Raw genomic sequence first — 16933 nt, 5'->3', positions numbered from 1 at the left:
GAACGGCGGTACATACACTCTTTACAAGGAAGCTAACACCCAAGTGAGGTCCACAAAAAGAGCTGGAAGGATTAAAGATCGCCTAGTTTGCCCCCTTCGTGGTCACACGTGTGGACACCGAGGCTCGGCGAGGTAATGTGACTTGACTGAGGTCACAGGCCCGTCTGGGGCTGAGCCTGGGCATCCTCCCTCCGGGGGGTGCTCTGCAGGGTGCTGTGCCACCTTGCTTTCAAGCCAGCCTCCAGTCTCCACCCCGGACCCCCCCGAATTCTGCTGACTCCCTAAGGGTGGCAGTCACCTGCTCACGCCCCAGGCGCCACCACCCCACCCCAGGGCTCTGACGTCACCTCGCCTTGACCAATGAGCGAAGTCCCAGTGAAGGGTTGAGGATGTGCATGTCAGCTGCCTCCCCCACCCCAGGCCCTGTGGTTGCAAAGATGCTCTAACAGGAAGCGCGCTGGAGGAGCTGCACAGCTTCCTGCTCCCCCACGGCTGAGCAGGGCCAGAGGGGCGAGTACCAGCCTGGGCCACGAGACACAACTTCTTGCCAGGGTCCTGGCAGCTTCCTCTTCCACGGCTACTTCCGCGTAGTAGCCGGGGGGGCCCAGAGGCAGGAGCCGCTGCCTGTTGCCCAGGCCACCCTCCACCCCCAGTTGAGCCCTGCCCCCTGGGGCCAGGCCAAGCCCAGAGGCTGGCTTGGGATCCTATGGGGGGCTGGTAGGGCAAAGGTCCTGGGGGCGCAGAGGTGGCTGGGCCAGGGCCCAGGGGCTCCAGCCATGAAGTCTCGGCAGAAAGGAAAGAAGAAGGGCAGCTCGAAGGAGAGGGTGTTTGGGTGTGACTTGCAGGAACAGCTACAGCGTTCGGGCCAGGAGGGTAAGGAGGCGGCTCAGGGCTGCTGTTGGGTGGGGGGCATGGAGCTTCTGCAGTCCGGTCCAGTCCGAGGGACATGGCGAAGGGGCAGTGGCTTGGGGTCAGCGCCCAGGAAGCTGACGAGCAGGTGCGGCAGGAAATGTGGCTGAGTAGAGAAGGCAGGGGGCTCCCTTGTGTAACTACCTGGGGATGGGGAGGCTGGGAGTGGGGAGAGGATGGAGAGATGAGAAACTGAGAGAAGTAGGCAAAAGAGAGGCGACGGCATCACTGCTGGGGACAGAGCGGGAGGCTGGGGGGACGACAGGGTCAGCAGATGAGTGGCAGAAGGGCCAACAGGCGGTCCTTGGGTCTGAATGAAAGGAGCAGGAGAGGGGCCCTAGGAAAGTCTGAGGGTGGCACTGGGGAGGATGGGGGTTTCCTGGTTGGAGGAGGGTGCCCAGGGGCGTGGTTGTGGGGCTCTGGGCCCTCTGCAGCCTTGCTGGGCTGCAGGTGAGGGTGTGGGGTGGGATCCCCCCCAATCTCCATGACCCTCCCTGTGCCCAGGAGGAGCAGGTTCAAGGCGGAGGGCGAGGGGAGAAGCTGCCAAAATGGGGGATGCACGGAAGGGAACAGAGATGCCCTGAGGCTGGGTGGAGGATAGGGGTGCAGGGTGCAAAGGAGTGGATGTGGGACTGTCTCTGGGGCCTGTCTACTGCCTCCCTGGGTTCCCCAGAGGGGCTCAGAAGCCCGCGGGAGCAGGGACAACGCTGGGCTCATCCTGGCATGGAGTAGCCACTCACAAACTTAGCTTGATTTGATTTGAAATTGACTGCAGGTATCCTGGCTGCCCAGTCCAGCTTGTTTTTGGCACTTGGAGCTCCTCCTAGAGCAGGGCACGTTTCCCCCCCCTCCCCAGCCCACCCCACCCCAATCTGTCATTTCCTCTTTGTCCTCTCCTCTGCTCTGGGCTGTGGCTCCTGCAGTGGAGGGAGGGTGATGGTGGTTCCTAGCTCATTTCCTGCCCTTAGCCCCGCCCCCTTGTCCCCAAACACCTCCTTCCCCTTTTCTCCTCCCCCAGAGGCCCCCATCCCCACTGGCCTCGGTTAAGGGAAACCCCGGGCCCCAAAGCAGAGTGTTACACAGCTTCAGCGGTGAAGGCTCTGCTCTGCCCTTCTCTTCACACGGGTCGGAGAGCCCGGCTGCCCGCACAGGGCTGACTCCACTACAAGGGATTCCTCTTGAGAACCATGACTCTTGGCCAAGGGCCACATGATCCAATGGGGCTGATGTTCTTCCAGTGCTCTGCAAACCCTCAGTTCGGTCTCCTCACCCCGGTGCTGCCCTTCCCTGTGGCCCCTGGCAGCCCCGTGTTACAACACAGACCACCCCCACCCCCCAAGCCAGCCCAGACCCCACTCCTGTGTCCTCTCCCAGCCTCTGCATTCCCAGCAGGTGAGGGGCCTGTTCTCTGAAGGCTTAGACATCTAGGCCTGGTCCTAGTGAATTCCGGAGGAGGAGAGGAGTCCCTCCTGCCCCTCCTCAGAACCTCACCTGAGCCCACGGGTGGCATGATCTCAGCCTCCAGAGCAGCAGTGGCGGCCTCTCCCCATCCCCCCTTCCCCTGGCACAGACAGGTGGGAAGTGAAAGGACAGAGCAGTGCTGGCAATGGCTTCTCCCTTTCACCCAAGACTCAGCACGAAAGAAAGCCCACACTAGTGGAGACCTGTGTTCCTGCTTAATTTATCCTCCCTGATTAGCTTAGTTTTCCCCATCCTTATCTGCTCCATCTCAGCGCCCTCTCCCTGCTCCCGGCCCTAGGAAGGCGGGTCTCTTCCTTCCCCAAGCCCTACCTGTTCTGAGTTCCTCCTTTTCCTAAACTTTATCTTTTTGCTACCTTGTTCAGGTTTCTGATTCTCCAGGTCTCTAAATTCTGGGCTCTCCTCCCTGCCCCTGCCCCCATTCCCCGATGTCTCCATTCCTTGACTCCATCACCTCAGCTCTGTCTCTTACTTTCATCTCCCATCCTATGGCTCTGATCTCTATCTCCTTGACTCCCCCCCTCTCTCTGACTGTTATCTCTCCCCTCATCTCCTTGACCCATTTACTCTGTGGCTCTGATTCCTTAGGCTCTCAAATACTTTCTTTTTCTTTTTCTCCCCCTCCCCTTTTTTTAGAGAGGTGGTGGGGGAGCGAGAGAGGGAGAGAGAGAGAGAGAGAATATTAAGAGGCTCCATGCCCAGCATGGAGCCAGACACCAGGCTTGATCTCACGACCCTGAGATCAAGACTTGAGCCAAAATCAAGAGTCAGATGCTTAGCTAACTGAGCCACCCAGGTGCCCCTTTAAGGGCCTTTTCAGGAGATTCAAAATCCACAGAGAAGGCAGGATGGGGGAAGATCTGGCTTGGTTGCCATTCCTGTGAAAGGAGCCTAGGCTTTCGGTGACAGTGGACTAGGAGCCAATGGAGCAATGTGGCGGCCAAAAGAGCCGGGGTGGCGTTAGATGCCTGAGCACAGAGCAGCAACCCAACTGAGAAGGGTCTGCCCCGTCTCTGCATTCAGTGCTGGGAATCTGAGGGCAGGGCGACCCTGGCAAATGGGCCGGGGTCCTGGAAGGAGGGATGGTGGGTGAACTGTACAGCCAGGACTGAGGCGAGACAAGAGAGGGGACCAGGGTACAAAATTTAACAAAACCCTCACTCTCAGGGCTGCATCAGTGCCCTGGGTTCGATCTTTCTTTCTTCTTTCTTTTTCTTTCTTTCTTTCTTTCTTTCTTTCTTTCTCTCTCTCTCTCTCTCTCTTTCTTTCTTCTTTTTCTCTCTTTCTTTCTTTCCTTTCTTTCTCTTTCAAGTTTATTTATTTATTTATTTTAGTAATCTTTACACCCAGTGTGGGGCTCGAACTTATAACCCCGAAAATAAGAGTCGCATGGCTCTTGAGCCAACCGGGAGCCCCTGCGTGGCTCTTTCTTTCTTTTTTTTTAAGACTTTTATTTATTTATTTGACAGAGAGAGAGACAGTGAGAGAGGGAACACAAACAGGGGGAGTGGGAGAGGGAGAAACAGGCTCCCCGCGGAAAAGGGAGACCAATGTGGGGCTCGATCCCAGGACCCTGGGATCATGACCTGAGCCCAAGGCAGACGCTTAATGACTGAGCCACCCAGGCGCCCCATGGGTGGCTCTTTCTTAAGGAGGCTCTCACTCCCAAGGTTGTGTGTGTTCGCAGTTGGCACTTGCACAGCCCTAGGAGTTGGTGCCTCCTTAAATTCTTCACCCTTGTGCCTTCCTTGTCTCACCCAAATCCCGGCTCTGGGGTGCAGGAGGGCAAAGGGTGTGGAAATGGGGTCATACAAAGAGGGTTTACAATCGTGGTTGATGGGTTTATTATTTCCTTCATTCTGTATTTCCATCTTACTTAATTACTTAATTTCCCCAAGAACTTGGGATGGAAGTGTGTGGGTAAGCAAGTGCATAGGATTCAGCTCTGTCATAGGAAGGTACACAAAATTGTGACAAAATTGTGATCCAAATCCCAAAATTTGGGGGCACCTGGGTGGCTCAGTTGTTAAGCGTCTGCCTTCGGCTCAGGTCATGATCCCAGGGTCCTGGGATCGAGCCCCACATTGGGCTCCCTTCTCCGTGGGGAGCCTGTTTCTCCCTCTCCCACTCCCCCTGCTTGTGTTCCCTCTCTCGCTGTGTCTCTCTCTGTCAAATAAATAAATAAAATCTTTTTTTAAAAATCCCAAAATATTACAAAAAGATAGAATAAAATGACTGAAGGAATTGTGTTGAAGGAGAAACAAGAAGAGGAGGTAAGATAGGTACCCAGAAATGCATATCAAGTGATGCTATATGGTTTCTAGATGTGGGCTCTGAGCTTCCTGGTAATTCAAGTAAAGAGATAAACATAATCAGGTATAAGACTCATAAAGCCCATTAGAAAAAAAAAATAGATGGCTAAGGAGAAGCAGCTTTTTCTGACACTGACACGTGAGAGGGATTTCTCTGGCGAGTCTTGGTTAATTGAACTTAGTCTTTTTCTTAGGCAATATTCTCTATTTCAATCTCCAAGGGATGTCATCAAGCCTCAAAACTGATTGATTACTTCTCTGAGTCATAAATAAACCATTATGGAGCACCTGTTCTGTTTCAACACTGTGCTAAATGCTGGGGAAAATGTTACTATGTGTCAGAGGTGTAGACACAAGAGAAACTAGTGATAACAAAGTGCGGTAGGTACTATAATACAGATAGAAGCAAAGGGTTCAGAATCGGAGGTGATGTTTGAGGTGTGTTTTGAGGGGTCATAGGAGTTGACCAGTCGAAGACAGAGGGAAGGGTATTTTCAGGCAAGGTAATACCAAGGCTTGTTCATGGAGTAGCAAAGAGCTGGATCGGAGGGTTTGTCGGGGAAATGACTGGAGCTGAGGCTGGGAGAGCAGCTGGGCCTGGTTTGTGAAGGGTTTAAACATACTGTGCTGAGTTTATATTTCATTCTAGATCTGTGAGGTGAGCAATGAAGATTGGGGTGAAGCAAGATGCTTATGGAGCAAAGGATTTAAGGCAGGGAAGTCTTCAGAAGGATAAATATGTGGCCTTGTGAAGACGGGATTTCATACCTGGTGTTGGAGGGTTTCCTGTGTCTGAGACACCATGTCAGAAAATATGAGAGACATCAAATTGGTCACTCTGTTCGGGCCTCAGAGAGGGCACCAAAAAAGAAAAAGAAAATTGGCCACAGTTAGATCTTGTCCTTAAGGAGCTTAAAGTCTAGTAACGGGGCGGGGGGGGGGGGGGTTGGGAGAGAGAATACAACTTTTTGCACCCTTGTATTTGGATCCTGGCCCTAGCTGGGCAATACTAGGCACTTGTTACTTCTTTGACCCTCAGTTTTCTTATCTGGGGACTAGAATACCTAATGCACAGTGCTTGGCACCTAGGTGTTTTTCTCCTGAACTGACAAGTCCCAATTTTGTGTACCTTGCTAGGACAGACGCGATGCCCATGCACTTGCTTACAAGAGAGGGTGCTTCACAATAGTCCCTGTCAGCTCTGCCCCATTTGGGTCAGGACAACGAATGTTCCTTCATCTTATACAGAGTGTTCAATAAATGTACTTTTGAGACCAGTCCTGTTACTCCTAGTGCCCTTCCAACCAGACTTCTACCCCTTTGAAAATTCTGGAAAACTAGTCATTACAGAGCGACATATTTCAGTTCAATGAAGGCAGAGCTTTCTTTCTTTCTTTTTTTTTTTATCAAGCACTTTTTTTTTTAATCTTTTTTTTTTTTTAGATTTTTATTTATTTATTCATGAGAGACAGAGAGAAAAGAGAGAAGCAGGCTCCCAAGGAGCAGGGAGCCCAATGCGGGACTCGATCCCAGGACCCTGGGATCATGACCTGAGCCGAAGGCAGACGCTCAACCATCTGAGCCACCCAGGCGCCCTCAATGAAGGCAGAGCTTTCTACCAGGAATGGGCAGTCTGGAGAGTCAGTGCGCCCCCCCTCCCTTGGGGGGATTTATGCAGAGACTCCAAACCCCGTGGGCAGAGAGATTGCAGAGAGATTGGCAGGCTGGAGCTGATGTCCTCTAAGAATCCTTCTGACAAGTTTTTATTCATGAGCTCTGCTTCCAGGCTCCCCGAACCCCTTCCCCGATGCTTCCATCTCTCAGGTCCCCTGTGGTCTCTGACCTCCCAGACCTGATTTCTCTTTCTCTGCCCCATCTGTGTCCCCAGTGCCGCAGGTGCTAAAGAGCTGTGCAGAATTTGTGGAGGAGTACGGAGTGGTGGATGGGATCTACCGTCTCTCAGGGGTCTCTTCCAACATCCAGAAGCTCCGGTGAGTCAGGCAGTGAGGGGAGGGCTCTATGGGCCAGGAGGCCAGGGAGCCAGAGGGGCGAGGGGAAGGGGGGAGAAGGAAAAACATGGGTGCCAGGTGCTGTCTAAGGGAGGCGCTCCGGAGTCCCCTCAGGAAAGGCTGCAACCACGCACCCCATTCCCCCCCAGGCTGGCATGCATGTGTCTACACGGACACATATGTCTCCGCTCCCACATACAACCACCCAGCTTAAAATTTTTCGCATATGATTCACATACCATAAAACTCACTCTTTAAAAATGTACAATCCAGTGATTTCTTTGGTGCATTCACAAGGTCGCACCACCATCACCACTATCTAATTCCAGAACATTTCCTCAGCCCCAAAAGAAACACACAAAAGCATTCGCTCCACTTTCCTCCTTTCCCTCAGCCTCTGGAAACCACTGGTCTACCTTCTATCTCTATGACTGTGCTTTCTCTGCACCTTCCATATAAGTGGACTCGTATAATTGGAGGCTTTTGTGCTGGGCTTCTTCCCTTAGCATGATTTCAGGGTTCATACAGGTGTCTCGGATGCTGGCACTTCATCTCTTTCTGTGGCTGAATCATATTTTGGTTACCCATCCATCAGCTGATGGACATTTGGGTTGTTTCCATCTCTTGGCTATTCTGAGTAATGCTGCTGTGAACGTTCACGACAAGTCTTCATGTGGACCTATGGTTTCAATTCTCTGGAGTATAGACCTAGGAGTGCAATTGCTGGGTCATACGGTTACTCCATGTTTAAGTCTTTAAGGAACTGCTGGGCTGCTTCTCCATGGTAGTGCATCATCTCACATCCCCGAGCCTTCCAATTTCTCCACATCTGCCGGCACTTGTTACTGTGTCTTTTTTTTTTTTTTTTAATTTTATCTATTTGATAGAGAGAGGCACAACGAGAGAGGGAACACAAGCAGGGGGAGTGGGAGAGGGAGAGGCAGGCTTCCCGCCGAGCAGGGAGCCCGATGCGGGGCTTGATCCCAGGACCCTGGGACCACGACCCGAGCCAAAGGCAGATGCTTAACGACTGAGCCACCGAGGCGCCCCTACTGTGTGTCTTTTGAATTACAGCCATCCTAGTGGGTGTGAAGTGATACTTCACCTATATTTGCGTTTCCCAATAGCTAGCGACTCAAGCAGATTACTGGTTTGTGTATCTTCTCTGGAGAACTTTCTGTTCAAATCCCTTGCTCGTTTTTAAATTGGGTTATTTGTTTCCTTTGAGTTGTAAGAATTCTTTATATATTCTGGATACTTTTTTAAACGATCGTATTCATTTATGAGAGAGAGAGAGAGAGCGCAAGAGAGAGAACAGAAGCTGGGGAGATTGGGAGGGGAGGAGGCAGAGGGAAGAGCAGTCTCCCCACTGAGCCAGAGAAGCCCGATGTGGGGCTCGATCCCAGGACCCCGGGATCATGACCTGAGCCGAAGGCAGACGCTTAACCAACTGAGCCACCCAGGCGCCCCTACATATTCTGGATATTAAACACTTACCAAGTCTATGATTTGCAAATATTTTCTCCCATTTGGCGGGTTGTCTTCACTTTCTCGGTAGTGTCCTCTGACACACAAAAGGTTGTCATTTGATGTTCAGTGTAATCTATTTTTTCTTTGGCGGCTTGTGCTTTTGGTGTGTTATCCAAGAAACTGTGGCCTGATGCAAGGTCATGAAGATTTACACTTACGTTTCCTTCTAAGAGTTACACTCCTCCGTTTTTACACCTACCCAGAAACACAGGTACATTCATCTCCCCACTTTTATTGAGTCCTACATACCCCACCCTTGCTACTCACACCCACAGCTACACCCCTGACGTGCATGCCTGCTCATGCGCAGCCCCCTTCCCTAGCACCTCCCCCACCCTCACAGCCACTCCACGCGGTGACGTATCCATCTATGCCTGCTTGCCCAACAGCCTCCTTCCAAGGCCCGTGCATGTTGACCCTCGACCCTGCCTGGGCCCCTGGGCGCAGCTCTCACCTCTCCCGCCTTCCCCCAGCCCCCACCACTCCTGACCACTCTGCACCTCCCCAGGCAGGAGTTTGAGGCAGAGCGGAAGCCAGACCTGCGGAAAGATGTTTACCTCCAGGACATTCACTGCGTCTCCTCCCTGTGCAAGGCCTATTTCAGAGAACTGCCAGACCCCCTGCTCACTTACCGCCTCTATGATAAGTTTGCTGTGAGTTGAGAAGCAAGGAGGGTGGGAGACAAGGCTGAGGGGCGACTGCTCTGGTTTTGACCTCCCAAGTGTGTCCAATGCCAGACAGTGTCCTGTGATGCTGAATGACCAAGACCACCTGAGAATGAAAAGACCCCTCCCTGCAAATCCCCCCGGGCCTGCTACCTCCACCCTCCCGTCCCTCTTCTCTTTGCCCTTCCTCGTAAGGCCTGCAGATCACACACAGTGCAGGGGCGAGACTAGGGTAAAGTAGAACACAGACAGAGAGCAGAGGGCCCTTGGAAATCACCTAGACCAGAGCTTCCTTACGTTTAAGAGAATGAGAACCCTTCTTAGAAGTCAGCACTTTTTCAGGCATGCCCCTCCAGGAGCAGATTGTATGTCGAACATCTTTGGAATAAGAAAACACATGACAAAGATGCTATCTTGAATTCGGTAACATTTTACAAATAAGTTGCATCTTATTGAGCGGAATAGCATTTAGAAATCCAGAATAGCAGCCCACACCATTCAGGCCACACAGGCTAGACTGGGTGGGCACAGGCCTTCCTGGGCACCTTGGGATAACTACACAGCCCCTGGAGCACCCACAGGGAGGGACCACCAAGGTAGTCCTGTGCCAGAGCCTTCTGAGGAGGATGCTAAGGCAGAATGGCAGGAAGTTGCTCAAGGTCACAAAGCTATTAAGTGGCATAGTCAAGACCCAGCTGCAGGCCTTGTAGGCCCCAAATTCTGAGCTCTGTCTGCTATGTCAGCATCCTTCGAAAGATCTGGGGTGGGGGATGGTGGGGGTACTGCACAGAATTGTTTCTGAGAGTCGGGCTCAGTGCTCCCAGGAGTAAGCAGGGGCAGAGCTGACTTGTTTTTTTTTTTTTTTTTAAAGATTCTATTTGTCAGAGAGAGAGAGAGAGCGCCCAAGCAGGGGGAGAGGCAGGCAGAGGGAGGGAGAAGCAGGCTCCCCGCTGAGCAAGGAGCCAGACGCAGACTCGATCCCAGGACCCTGGGATCATGACCTGAGCTGAAGGCAGACGCTTAACTGACTGAGCCACCCGGGCGCCCAGAGCTGACTTGTTTCTTGAACCTTCCTCCCATCCTCCCAGGATGCCGTGGGAGTGCAACTGGAGCCTGAGCGCTTGATCAAGATCCTAGAGGTGCTTCGAGAACTCCCTGTCCCAAACTATAGGTGCGTGGGGCTTCCCCACTCCCAGAGTCCCGACCACCCCCAAACAGCCCTGGGGCCTTGACTTGTCTCTTCTCTTCCGGCTCCCAGACCTCCATCCTACCCCTGCCCTAGGTGTCTTCTGTCTGACCCTTAGCCCCTGATGCCTCCTTTCTGCAGGACCCTGGAATTCCTCATGCGACACTTGGTGCACATGGCCTCATTCAGTGCTCAGACCAACATGCACGCCCGCAACCTGGCCATCGTGTGGGCCCCCAACCTGCTCAGGTGGGCACATGGGTGAGCAGTGGGTGGGGGTCTGGGCAGAGCCTAGCCCCAGAGGCTGCTCGGGAATGGGGGTGTCTGTGTGGGTGCACTGGAGAGGGCTGTGGGGGTCTTGCCAAGCCCAGAGAGAAACAGGAAGGTTCAGAAGTACATTGAGTGGGATGCGGTTTACCCACTGGACACAAGGCCTTTGTGTCTTCTTACACTGTATCACTGAGCTTGGGGACTGGAACAGGAAGAGTCCTTGTGGAATGTTTGTTGAGCAAACATCTTACAGTCTCTTGGAGAACTAGCCTGCATATCACTCTCTGTGATGCAAGGCAGACTGTAAGAAATCCTGATATTCATTATAACAAGGCACTCTTGTGTGCAAAGGAAATAGAGATTAATTCTGAGGGGGGTGTCCAAGAGGGCTTCCTGAAGGAAGTGGCATTTGAGACTTGAATCATGCATGTAGTTTAAGAGGTGGAGATGAGGTTAAGGGCATGCAGGGGAGAGGGTTTAGGGTATTTTTAGGGAGAATTCCAATGGGGAAGTACGGTGGGACTGGAGGGGAATAACTCCACATCTCCACAGGTCTAAGGACATAGAGGCCTCCGGCTTCAATGGGACAGCAGCCTTCATGGAGGTGCGCGTGCAGTCCATCGTGGTCGAGTTCATCCTCACGCACGTGGACCAGCTCTTCGGGGGCGCTGCTCTCTCTGGTCAGTGTCCCTCCCACCCACCACACCACCACACTCTGCCGGAGTCATGTCAGAGTGACAGAGGGCTTCAGAGGTCACCTAGTTCAGTCTCCATGTTCTGCAGATGAGAGAACTGAGTCTCATGGAGGGATGTTGCTTATTGTCACATGGAGAAGACCCTGGGGAGACGATGGTGTAGTCTGTACTTGAGCAGGCCCCCCCCCGCAGCCATCCTGGTTCTTGGGGCTACTGACTGATCATTCCCACCCCTAGCCCACAGGGCCAGTGTCCTGGGATCTCCTGCCCCATGTCCCTGAGGATTCCCTCTTGAGGAGCTAGACACAGAGGGTCTGCTTCCAAAGGCCTCTGAGTATACTCGTAGCGTGGTAGTTAGCTGTGAGTGGGGGGTGCCATGAGGATCTGGATACCTGAAGCCCTCTCTCATCTCTGTTCTTGGCTGGCCAATTCCTCTTCTTTCCCTAGGTGCGGAGATGGAGAGTGGATGGCGATCACTTCCAGGGGCCCGTGCATCAGGCAGCCCCGAAGACCTTATGCCCAGGTCCCTGCCCTACCACCTGCCTAGCATCCTGCAGGCTGGTGACGGACCCCCACAGATGCGGCCCTACCACACTATCATCGAGTTTGCAGAGCACAAGTAAGGCCTCCTTCCTGGGCCCTCCTTCCCTACACTGACCACCAGGCTCCAACCCTAATGTTTTCTCTATTCCCTCCAGGAGAAAGGGGTCTTTGAAGGTCAGGAAGTGGAGATCTATCTTCAATCTGGGTCGCTCTGGCCACGAGACCAAGCGTAAACTTCCCCGGGGGGCTGAAGACAGGGGTAAGTCTGCAGTGATGTAGGGGGGGCTCTGCTGAAGGGGTACCAGACCCTGGCTCTACAAACATCCGTGTCTTGCAGAGGACAAATCCGAGAAGGGGACTTTGCGGCCAGCCAAGAGCATGGACTCACTGAGTGCTGCAGCTGGGGCCAGTGATGGTGAGTATGGGTGTGCACTCGGTGCGTGTGTGTGCGTGCATGCACAGGCTGGTGAACACCTGTGTGCAAGCATGTCTGTGACTGTGTCTGCAAAGGAATAACAGTATTAGGGATGAGCCCACAGTGTGTGCATTCCTGTGTGTTTGTGTCTGTGCACGTGGCCAATGTGTGCTAATTTCAAAAATATGTAACGAGTGCCTATGACACACCAGCCGCAGTCCCAGATGTTAGGTTTAGTAGTGAGTTTGTCATCTAATCAATGGGTGTGTTCATATGAGTGTACATAGAGGTTCAGAGTGGTGTGTGTGTCTGGGGGGGGGTGGGGGGCAGTGATGGCCAGTGAGCGTATCTGCAGAGAGGGAAGGGGGTTCCTAAGTTAGTGTAGGTGCACTGGCTGGCTGTGGAGCATTCGCAGGAGTGGCCCAGGGAAGCTGGACCGGGTGCCCTCCAGGCTGTCCTGGCTCTCAGGCTTGAGAAAGCAGGGGACACCCGCCAGAGCCTTCCCGAGGTGTCTGGGCCCCTCGCAGCTGAGCTTATCACTCTCCTCTCTCTCCTCCACAGAGCCAGAGGGGCTGGCAGGATCCAGCAGTCCCCGGCCAAGCCCACTGCTGCCGGACAGCTTGGAGAATGATTCTGTGGAGGCAGCAGAAGGTGAACAGGAGCCCGACGCAGAGGCCCTGGGTGGCACAAATTCTGAGCCAGGCACGCCACGAGTGGGGCGGTCAGTGATCCGCGCCGGGGGCAGCAGCCGTGCAGAGCGCTGTGTTGGAGTCCACATCTCGGACCCCTACAATGTCAACCTCCCTCTACACATCACCTCCATCCTCAGCGTGCCCCCAAACATCATCTCTAACGTCTCCTTGGCCAGGCTCACCCGTGGCCTTGAGTGCCCCGCCCTACAGCCCCGGCCAAACCCTGCCTCTGGTCCTGGCCCTGGCCCCCCAGGTGAGGCCCCAGGGATTTCCCAGGACTGGGAGAAGGGACTAGAACTCTGAGCTGAAGCTCTGATGCCAGGGATCTGTCCTGGGAATGGCAGAGGCCTCGGGCCTTGGGCTTTGGGTGGTTACCTTCAGCTGCCTCCCTGGATTCCAGGTTGGAGGGATCCAGTAATATTATCAGGTTCTGTGAAATTCATAGAGAGAGGATCTCTGGCATCCTTCAGATCACTGATATACCCAAGAATGGGAGTCTGTGTCAGACATATACAGTAGGGATTACTAAGTACAAGGTGGGGATATATAATAGATGATGGTAAAAATAATAATAATAATAATGGTATTAATACTAATAGTTAACATTTATTGAAGGTTTACTATGCGCCAGGTGCCGTGATAAGGGCTTTGCAGGCATCAGCTTATTTCATTCTCAAATAATCTTATGACACAGTTACTGTTGCTTGCAGTGGAACCGGAGACCTAGGTTAAACTATTTGCTGTTGATTTAGGTTGGAGGTGGCAGAGCTGGGATCTTAGACAAATCTGACTCTTGCTTTCCTCATATTTAAAATGAGGATAAATACCCTACATTATAGAGTTGTTTTGTGGGGAAAAAATAAGATAATGCCTTGTGAAATGTACAGCCTGGTGCCTGGCAGCTGGTGGGAGCTCAGTCAAGGCAGCTATAAGCCAGTAGTTAGGGATATTGATCTGAGAGGATCAGCCACATGGAGTATCTAGGCTGGCCCTGTATGTAGCAATGTTAGGAAGTGTTGGCCCTGTACGTAGCAATGTTAGGAAGACCCACATTGGAAAGGATCGAGGCTGGTCTTCATCTTTGTGTTCCTGAGAATACCTTTCTCCCAACAGATGAGAAGTTGGAGGCAAGTTCAGCCACAGGTCCCCTGGCTGACAGTGGCCCAGAGGACATGGCCCCTGCCCTGGAGGACTGCCTGTCCCAGGAGGTGCAGGATTCCTTCTCCTTCCTAGAGGACTCGAGCAGCTCAGAGCCTGAGTGGGTGGGGGTGGAGGATGGGGAGGTGGCCAAGGCAGGAGCAGCAGGAGCAGCCTTCTCCCCTGGGGAGGACGACCCTGGGATGGGCTACCTGGAGGAGCTCCTGGGAGTTGGGCCTCAGGTAAGGAGGAGCTGTGCTGGGTTTGGGGTGGTAAGGAAACCAGAGGGTGGACAGGGCCACCTGGTCCTGAACCCCAGTGCTATGCCTACAGGTGGAGGAGTTCTCTGTGGAGCCACCCCTGGATGACCTGTCTCTGGATGAGGCGCAGTTTGTCCTGGCTCCCAGCTGCTGTTCCCCGGACTCTGCTGAACCCAGGCCCGAAGGAGAGGAGGAAAGTGGGGAGGAAGTCTTCCTGAGTGCCTATGATGACCTAAGTCCCCTTCTGGAGCCCAAACACCCAACTTGGGAGGGTCCAGGAAATCTGGAGGAAGAGACAGCAGGGTGTGGAAGACAGGGGGCTCCAGGGCAGGCTGAGGGAGAGCAGGCATGCTGCAAAGTTGGGGAGGACAAGGAGGCTGAGCCTGAAAGCACATGGGACATCAGGGAGGAGGCTGAGGGGAGTCCAGAGAGTGAGGTGGAGGATGGAGAGGCAGGTGAGGAAGGAAGGCAGGCTGGGGGAAGCCAAGAGATGATAGCCAGTTTGCAAGAAGGGAGTGGGGAAAAGACAGAGGTCAAGGGAGAGGAGTCCAAAGGTCAGCAGGAGGATGAGAGTATGGAAGAAGCTAAGGATGTGGAGGGAACCAGAGGAGAGCAGGGCAAAGACAAGCAGATGGAAAGAAAGACTGAGAGAGAGGAAGACGCTGAGGAAGGAGAGGAAGGCCAGGTACAAGCCAGAAGCGACCCAGAGTGTAGGGTCCAGGAAAACCAAGTTGCTGAGGAGAGCTGGGAAGTTGTACACAAACAAGAGGCTGAAGGAGGCAGAGAGGATGAGTTTAAAGGACAGAAGGGGCAGGAGGACCAAGAGGCAAGAGAAGACCAAGGAGATGGTGAAGATGGCAGAAGCCCAGAAGCAGCAGCTGAAGGAGAAGGGGAGATCAGCATGGACCAGGAGAGTGGGGATGGAGAGTCTGAGAGAGACCAGGGGGCTGGAGGTGACCATTTAGGAAAGGACTCCCTTCCTGAAGGGTCACATGTAGAGTCCCTGGAGGTTGACAGTGCCAAAGAGGGCAATTCCCAGTCCTCTGAGTCAGAACAGGCAGCCCCACAGCCACCCCAGCCAGAGGAGATGGAGCCTGAGGGACAGCCCAGTCCAGAGGGCTGCAATCTGTGCCCCTGTCCTCTTGGCTCGGCTAGTGGTGTGGGCATGCGCCTGGCTTCCACCCTGGTTCAGGTCCAACAGGTCCGCTCTGTGCCTGTGGTGCCCCCCAAACCACAATTTGCCAAGATGCCTAGCGCAATGTGTAGCAAGATCCACGTGGCACCTGCAAACCCATGCCCGAGGCCTGGTCGGCTGGATGGGACTCCTGGGGAAAGGGCTTGGGGGTCCCGAGCCTCCCGTTCCTCTTGGAGGAATGGAGGCAGTCTTTCTTTTGATGCTGCTGTGGCCCTAGCCCGGGACCGCCAGAGGACTGAGGCTCAGGGAGTTCGGCGGACCCAGACCTGTACTGGGGGTGGGGACTATAGCCTCATCCCCAGAACCTCCCCCTGTAGTATGATCCCTGCCTATTCTTCTCGGCCACTTAGCTGCCTGGAGCTCCCACCTGAAGACACAGAAGGGTCTGGACACCAAAGTCGGCACAGTCTGCCCCCCAGGGAACCCCAGCCCCCTGTCCCTCTTCTGTCCCCCCAGCGCCGATCGTATGCATTTGAAACACAGGCCAACCCTGGGAGAGGTGAGGGACTGTGAGTAGGACCATAGCACTGGGCAAAGAGGACAGTAAGTTGTCTCCAATCTCCAGGGTCCCAGACTAGCTGTCTCTTCTGCAGCCTGAGCAGCTGGAGTGCCCAACACCATAGGCTTTGACCCTCCAGCTTCTCTTTTTGACTGTGGGAAGCATTGCCTCAGTGGGTTTACCTGAGTTTGTCTCAGACACAAAGCACTCACTTATCCCTTTGGATATTCCCAAGAAAGTCACCAAGATCCTGTTATGAGGGAGTGGGGTCATTGGTCAAAGGGAATATAGAGTAGGCAGAATACTTAGAGGTTTTTCAAAGTGAAGAATGAAGAGGGAACTCCAGCAAAGTTCCTGCCTTCCTCTGAGGCTGTGCACTTCCCTTCATGGAAGCCCAGGGTGGAGGAGGGGAGGACAGGGCCAGGTCAGAGCCTGTCACACATAAACACTTCTGAACTGCCCATCCTAATTCTGCTCTTGGACACCTCCAGACCCTCTTAGCTCTAGATGAGGAGGAACACGTCAAGGAGCTCGTGGAAGGCCTCAAAGGCCTCAAAGGAGGGACTGGCCCCCTTTCCAGAATCTCTCCCCTCTGCCTCCAGTCACCTTTAGGAAAAGAGGCCTTGCACGGATCTCCCTGGCTTCTCCTTTTTCCTCTGGAATAAATTCCTCCTATTTCAGGGAAGGGGAATGGCGTAACTCAGGCCATGGGACTGCTTCTCCAGACAGGCTGGGGCCACAGGTTCCATTCTAGTAAGAAGCAATGTCTCCGAATAAATGTTGTACTTTTATATGGAAACTGTGGAGTCTCATTATTCGTATTAGAGTCGTCGGTGATAGGGATCGCATTTCCGTGTTTGGCAAAACGTCCTTTTGCTGTTGTAGTTTGGGTGCTCTTCCTCAGTTGTTGTCATGGAGACCCGCGGCTAGAAACTGGAGCTAGGTTCACGGTGGTCAGGAAATGAGGAAGAGAAACTTTTATTTACATGATGCTAGTTATCTACCAGTAAAGGCTAGGTATTCTACGAGCGAAGAATCTATGCCCTTTAGTTAGTCCACCTAACAGTTCTGTAAGGTTGGTACTGGTATCTCCACTTTACAGATGGGAGACCTGTAAAATGAGGTTAGGGAGGTTGA

The 16933-nt window shown here is 53.4% G+C and overlaps 1 protein-coding gene across 4 annotated transcripts; it reads left to right on the top strand.

Annotated features, from left to right (window-relative positions):
* Nucleotides 1–483: 483 nt before the first annotated feature.
* On the top strand, nucleotides 484–16570 carry ARHGAP30 (Rho GTPase activating protein 30). 4 transcript variants are annotated; one of them, XM_035009961.1, is made up of 12 exons: nucleotides 484–873; nucleotides 6589–6691; nucleotides 8748–8892; nucleotides 9993–10075; nucleotides 10232–10339; nucleotides 10913–11040; nucleotides 11503–11674; nucleotides 11754–11857; nucleotides 11936–12013; nucleotides 12575–12958; nucleotides 13819–13913; nucleotides 14176–16570. In XM_035009961.1, exons 1-12 carry the CDS (start codon nucleotides 777–779, stop codon nucleotides 15808–15810), a joined length of 3132 nt encoding a protein of 1043 aa, XP_034865852.1. In that variant the 5' UTR covers nucleotides 484–776; the 3' UTR covers nucleotides 15811–16570. The 4 variants fall into 4 exon arrangements, with proteins under 4 accessions (XP_034865852.1, XP_034865851.1, XP_034865853.1 ...); XM_035009960.1 differs by having other exon boundaries at nucleotides 485–873; nucleotides 13819–14084; nucleotides 14176–16569; XM_035009962.1 differs by having other exon boundaries at nucleotides 722–873; nucleotides 8752–8892; nucleotides 13819–14084; nucleotides 14176–16568.
* The last annotated feature ends 363 nt before the right edge of the window (nucleotides 16571–16933 follow it).

The sequence above is a fragment of the Mirounga leonina genome, unplaced genomic scaffold (assembly GCF_011800145.1).
Source record: "Mirounga leonina isolate KUSES-001 unplaced genomic scaffold, KU_Mleo_1.0 Mir_154, whole genome shotgun sequence".
In the NCBI taxonomy this organism is placed as follows: domain Eukaryota; kingdom Metazoa; phylum Chordata; class Mammalia; order Carnivora; family Phocidae; genus Mirounga; species Mirounga leonina.
This window is presented reverse-complemented; position numbering and strand designations above follow the sequence as displayed.

Bases quoted from the DNA above. Each gene is read 5' to 3' on its own strand.
- ARHGAP30 (XM_035009960.1), top strand. From the start codon at position 777: ATGAAGTCTCGGCAGAAAGGAAAGAAGAAGGGCAGCTCGAAGGAGAGG. The intron at 11,858-11,935 runs GTAAGTCTGCAG...CGTGTCTTGCAG, and splicing joins CCGGGGGGCTGAAGACAGGG to AGGACAAATCCGAGAAGGGG. The intron at 12,014-12,574 runs GTGAGTATGGGT...TCTCCTCCACAG, and splicing joins TGCAGCTGGGGCCAGTGATG to AGCCAGAGGGGCTGGCAGGA.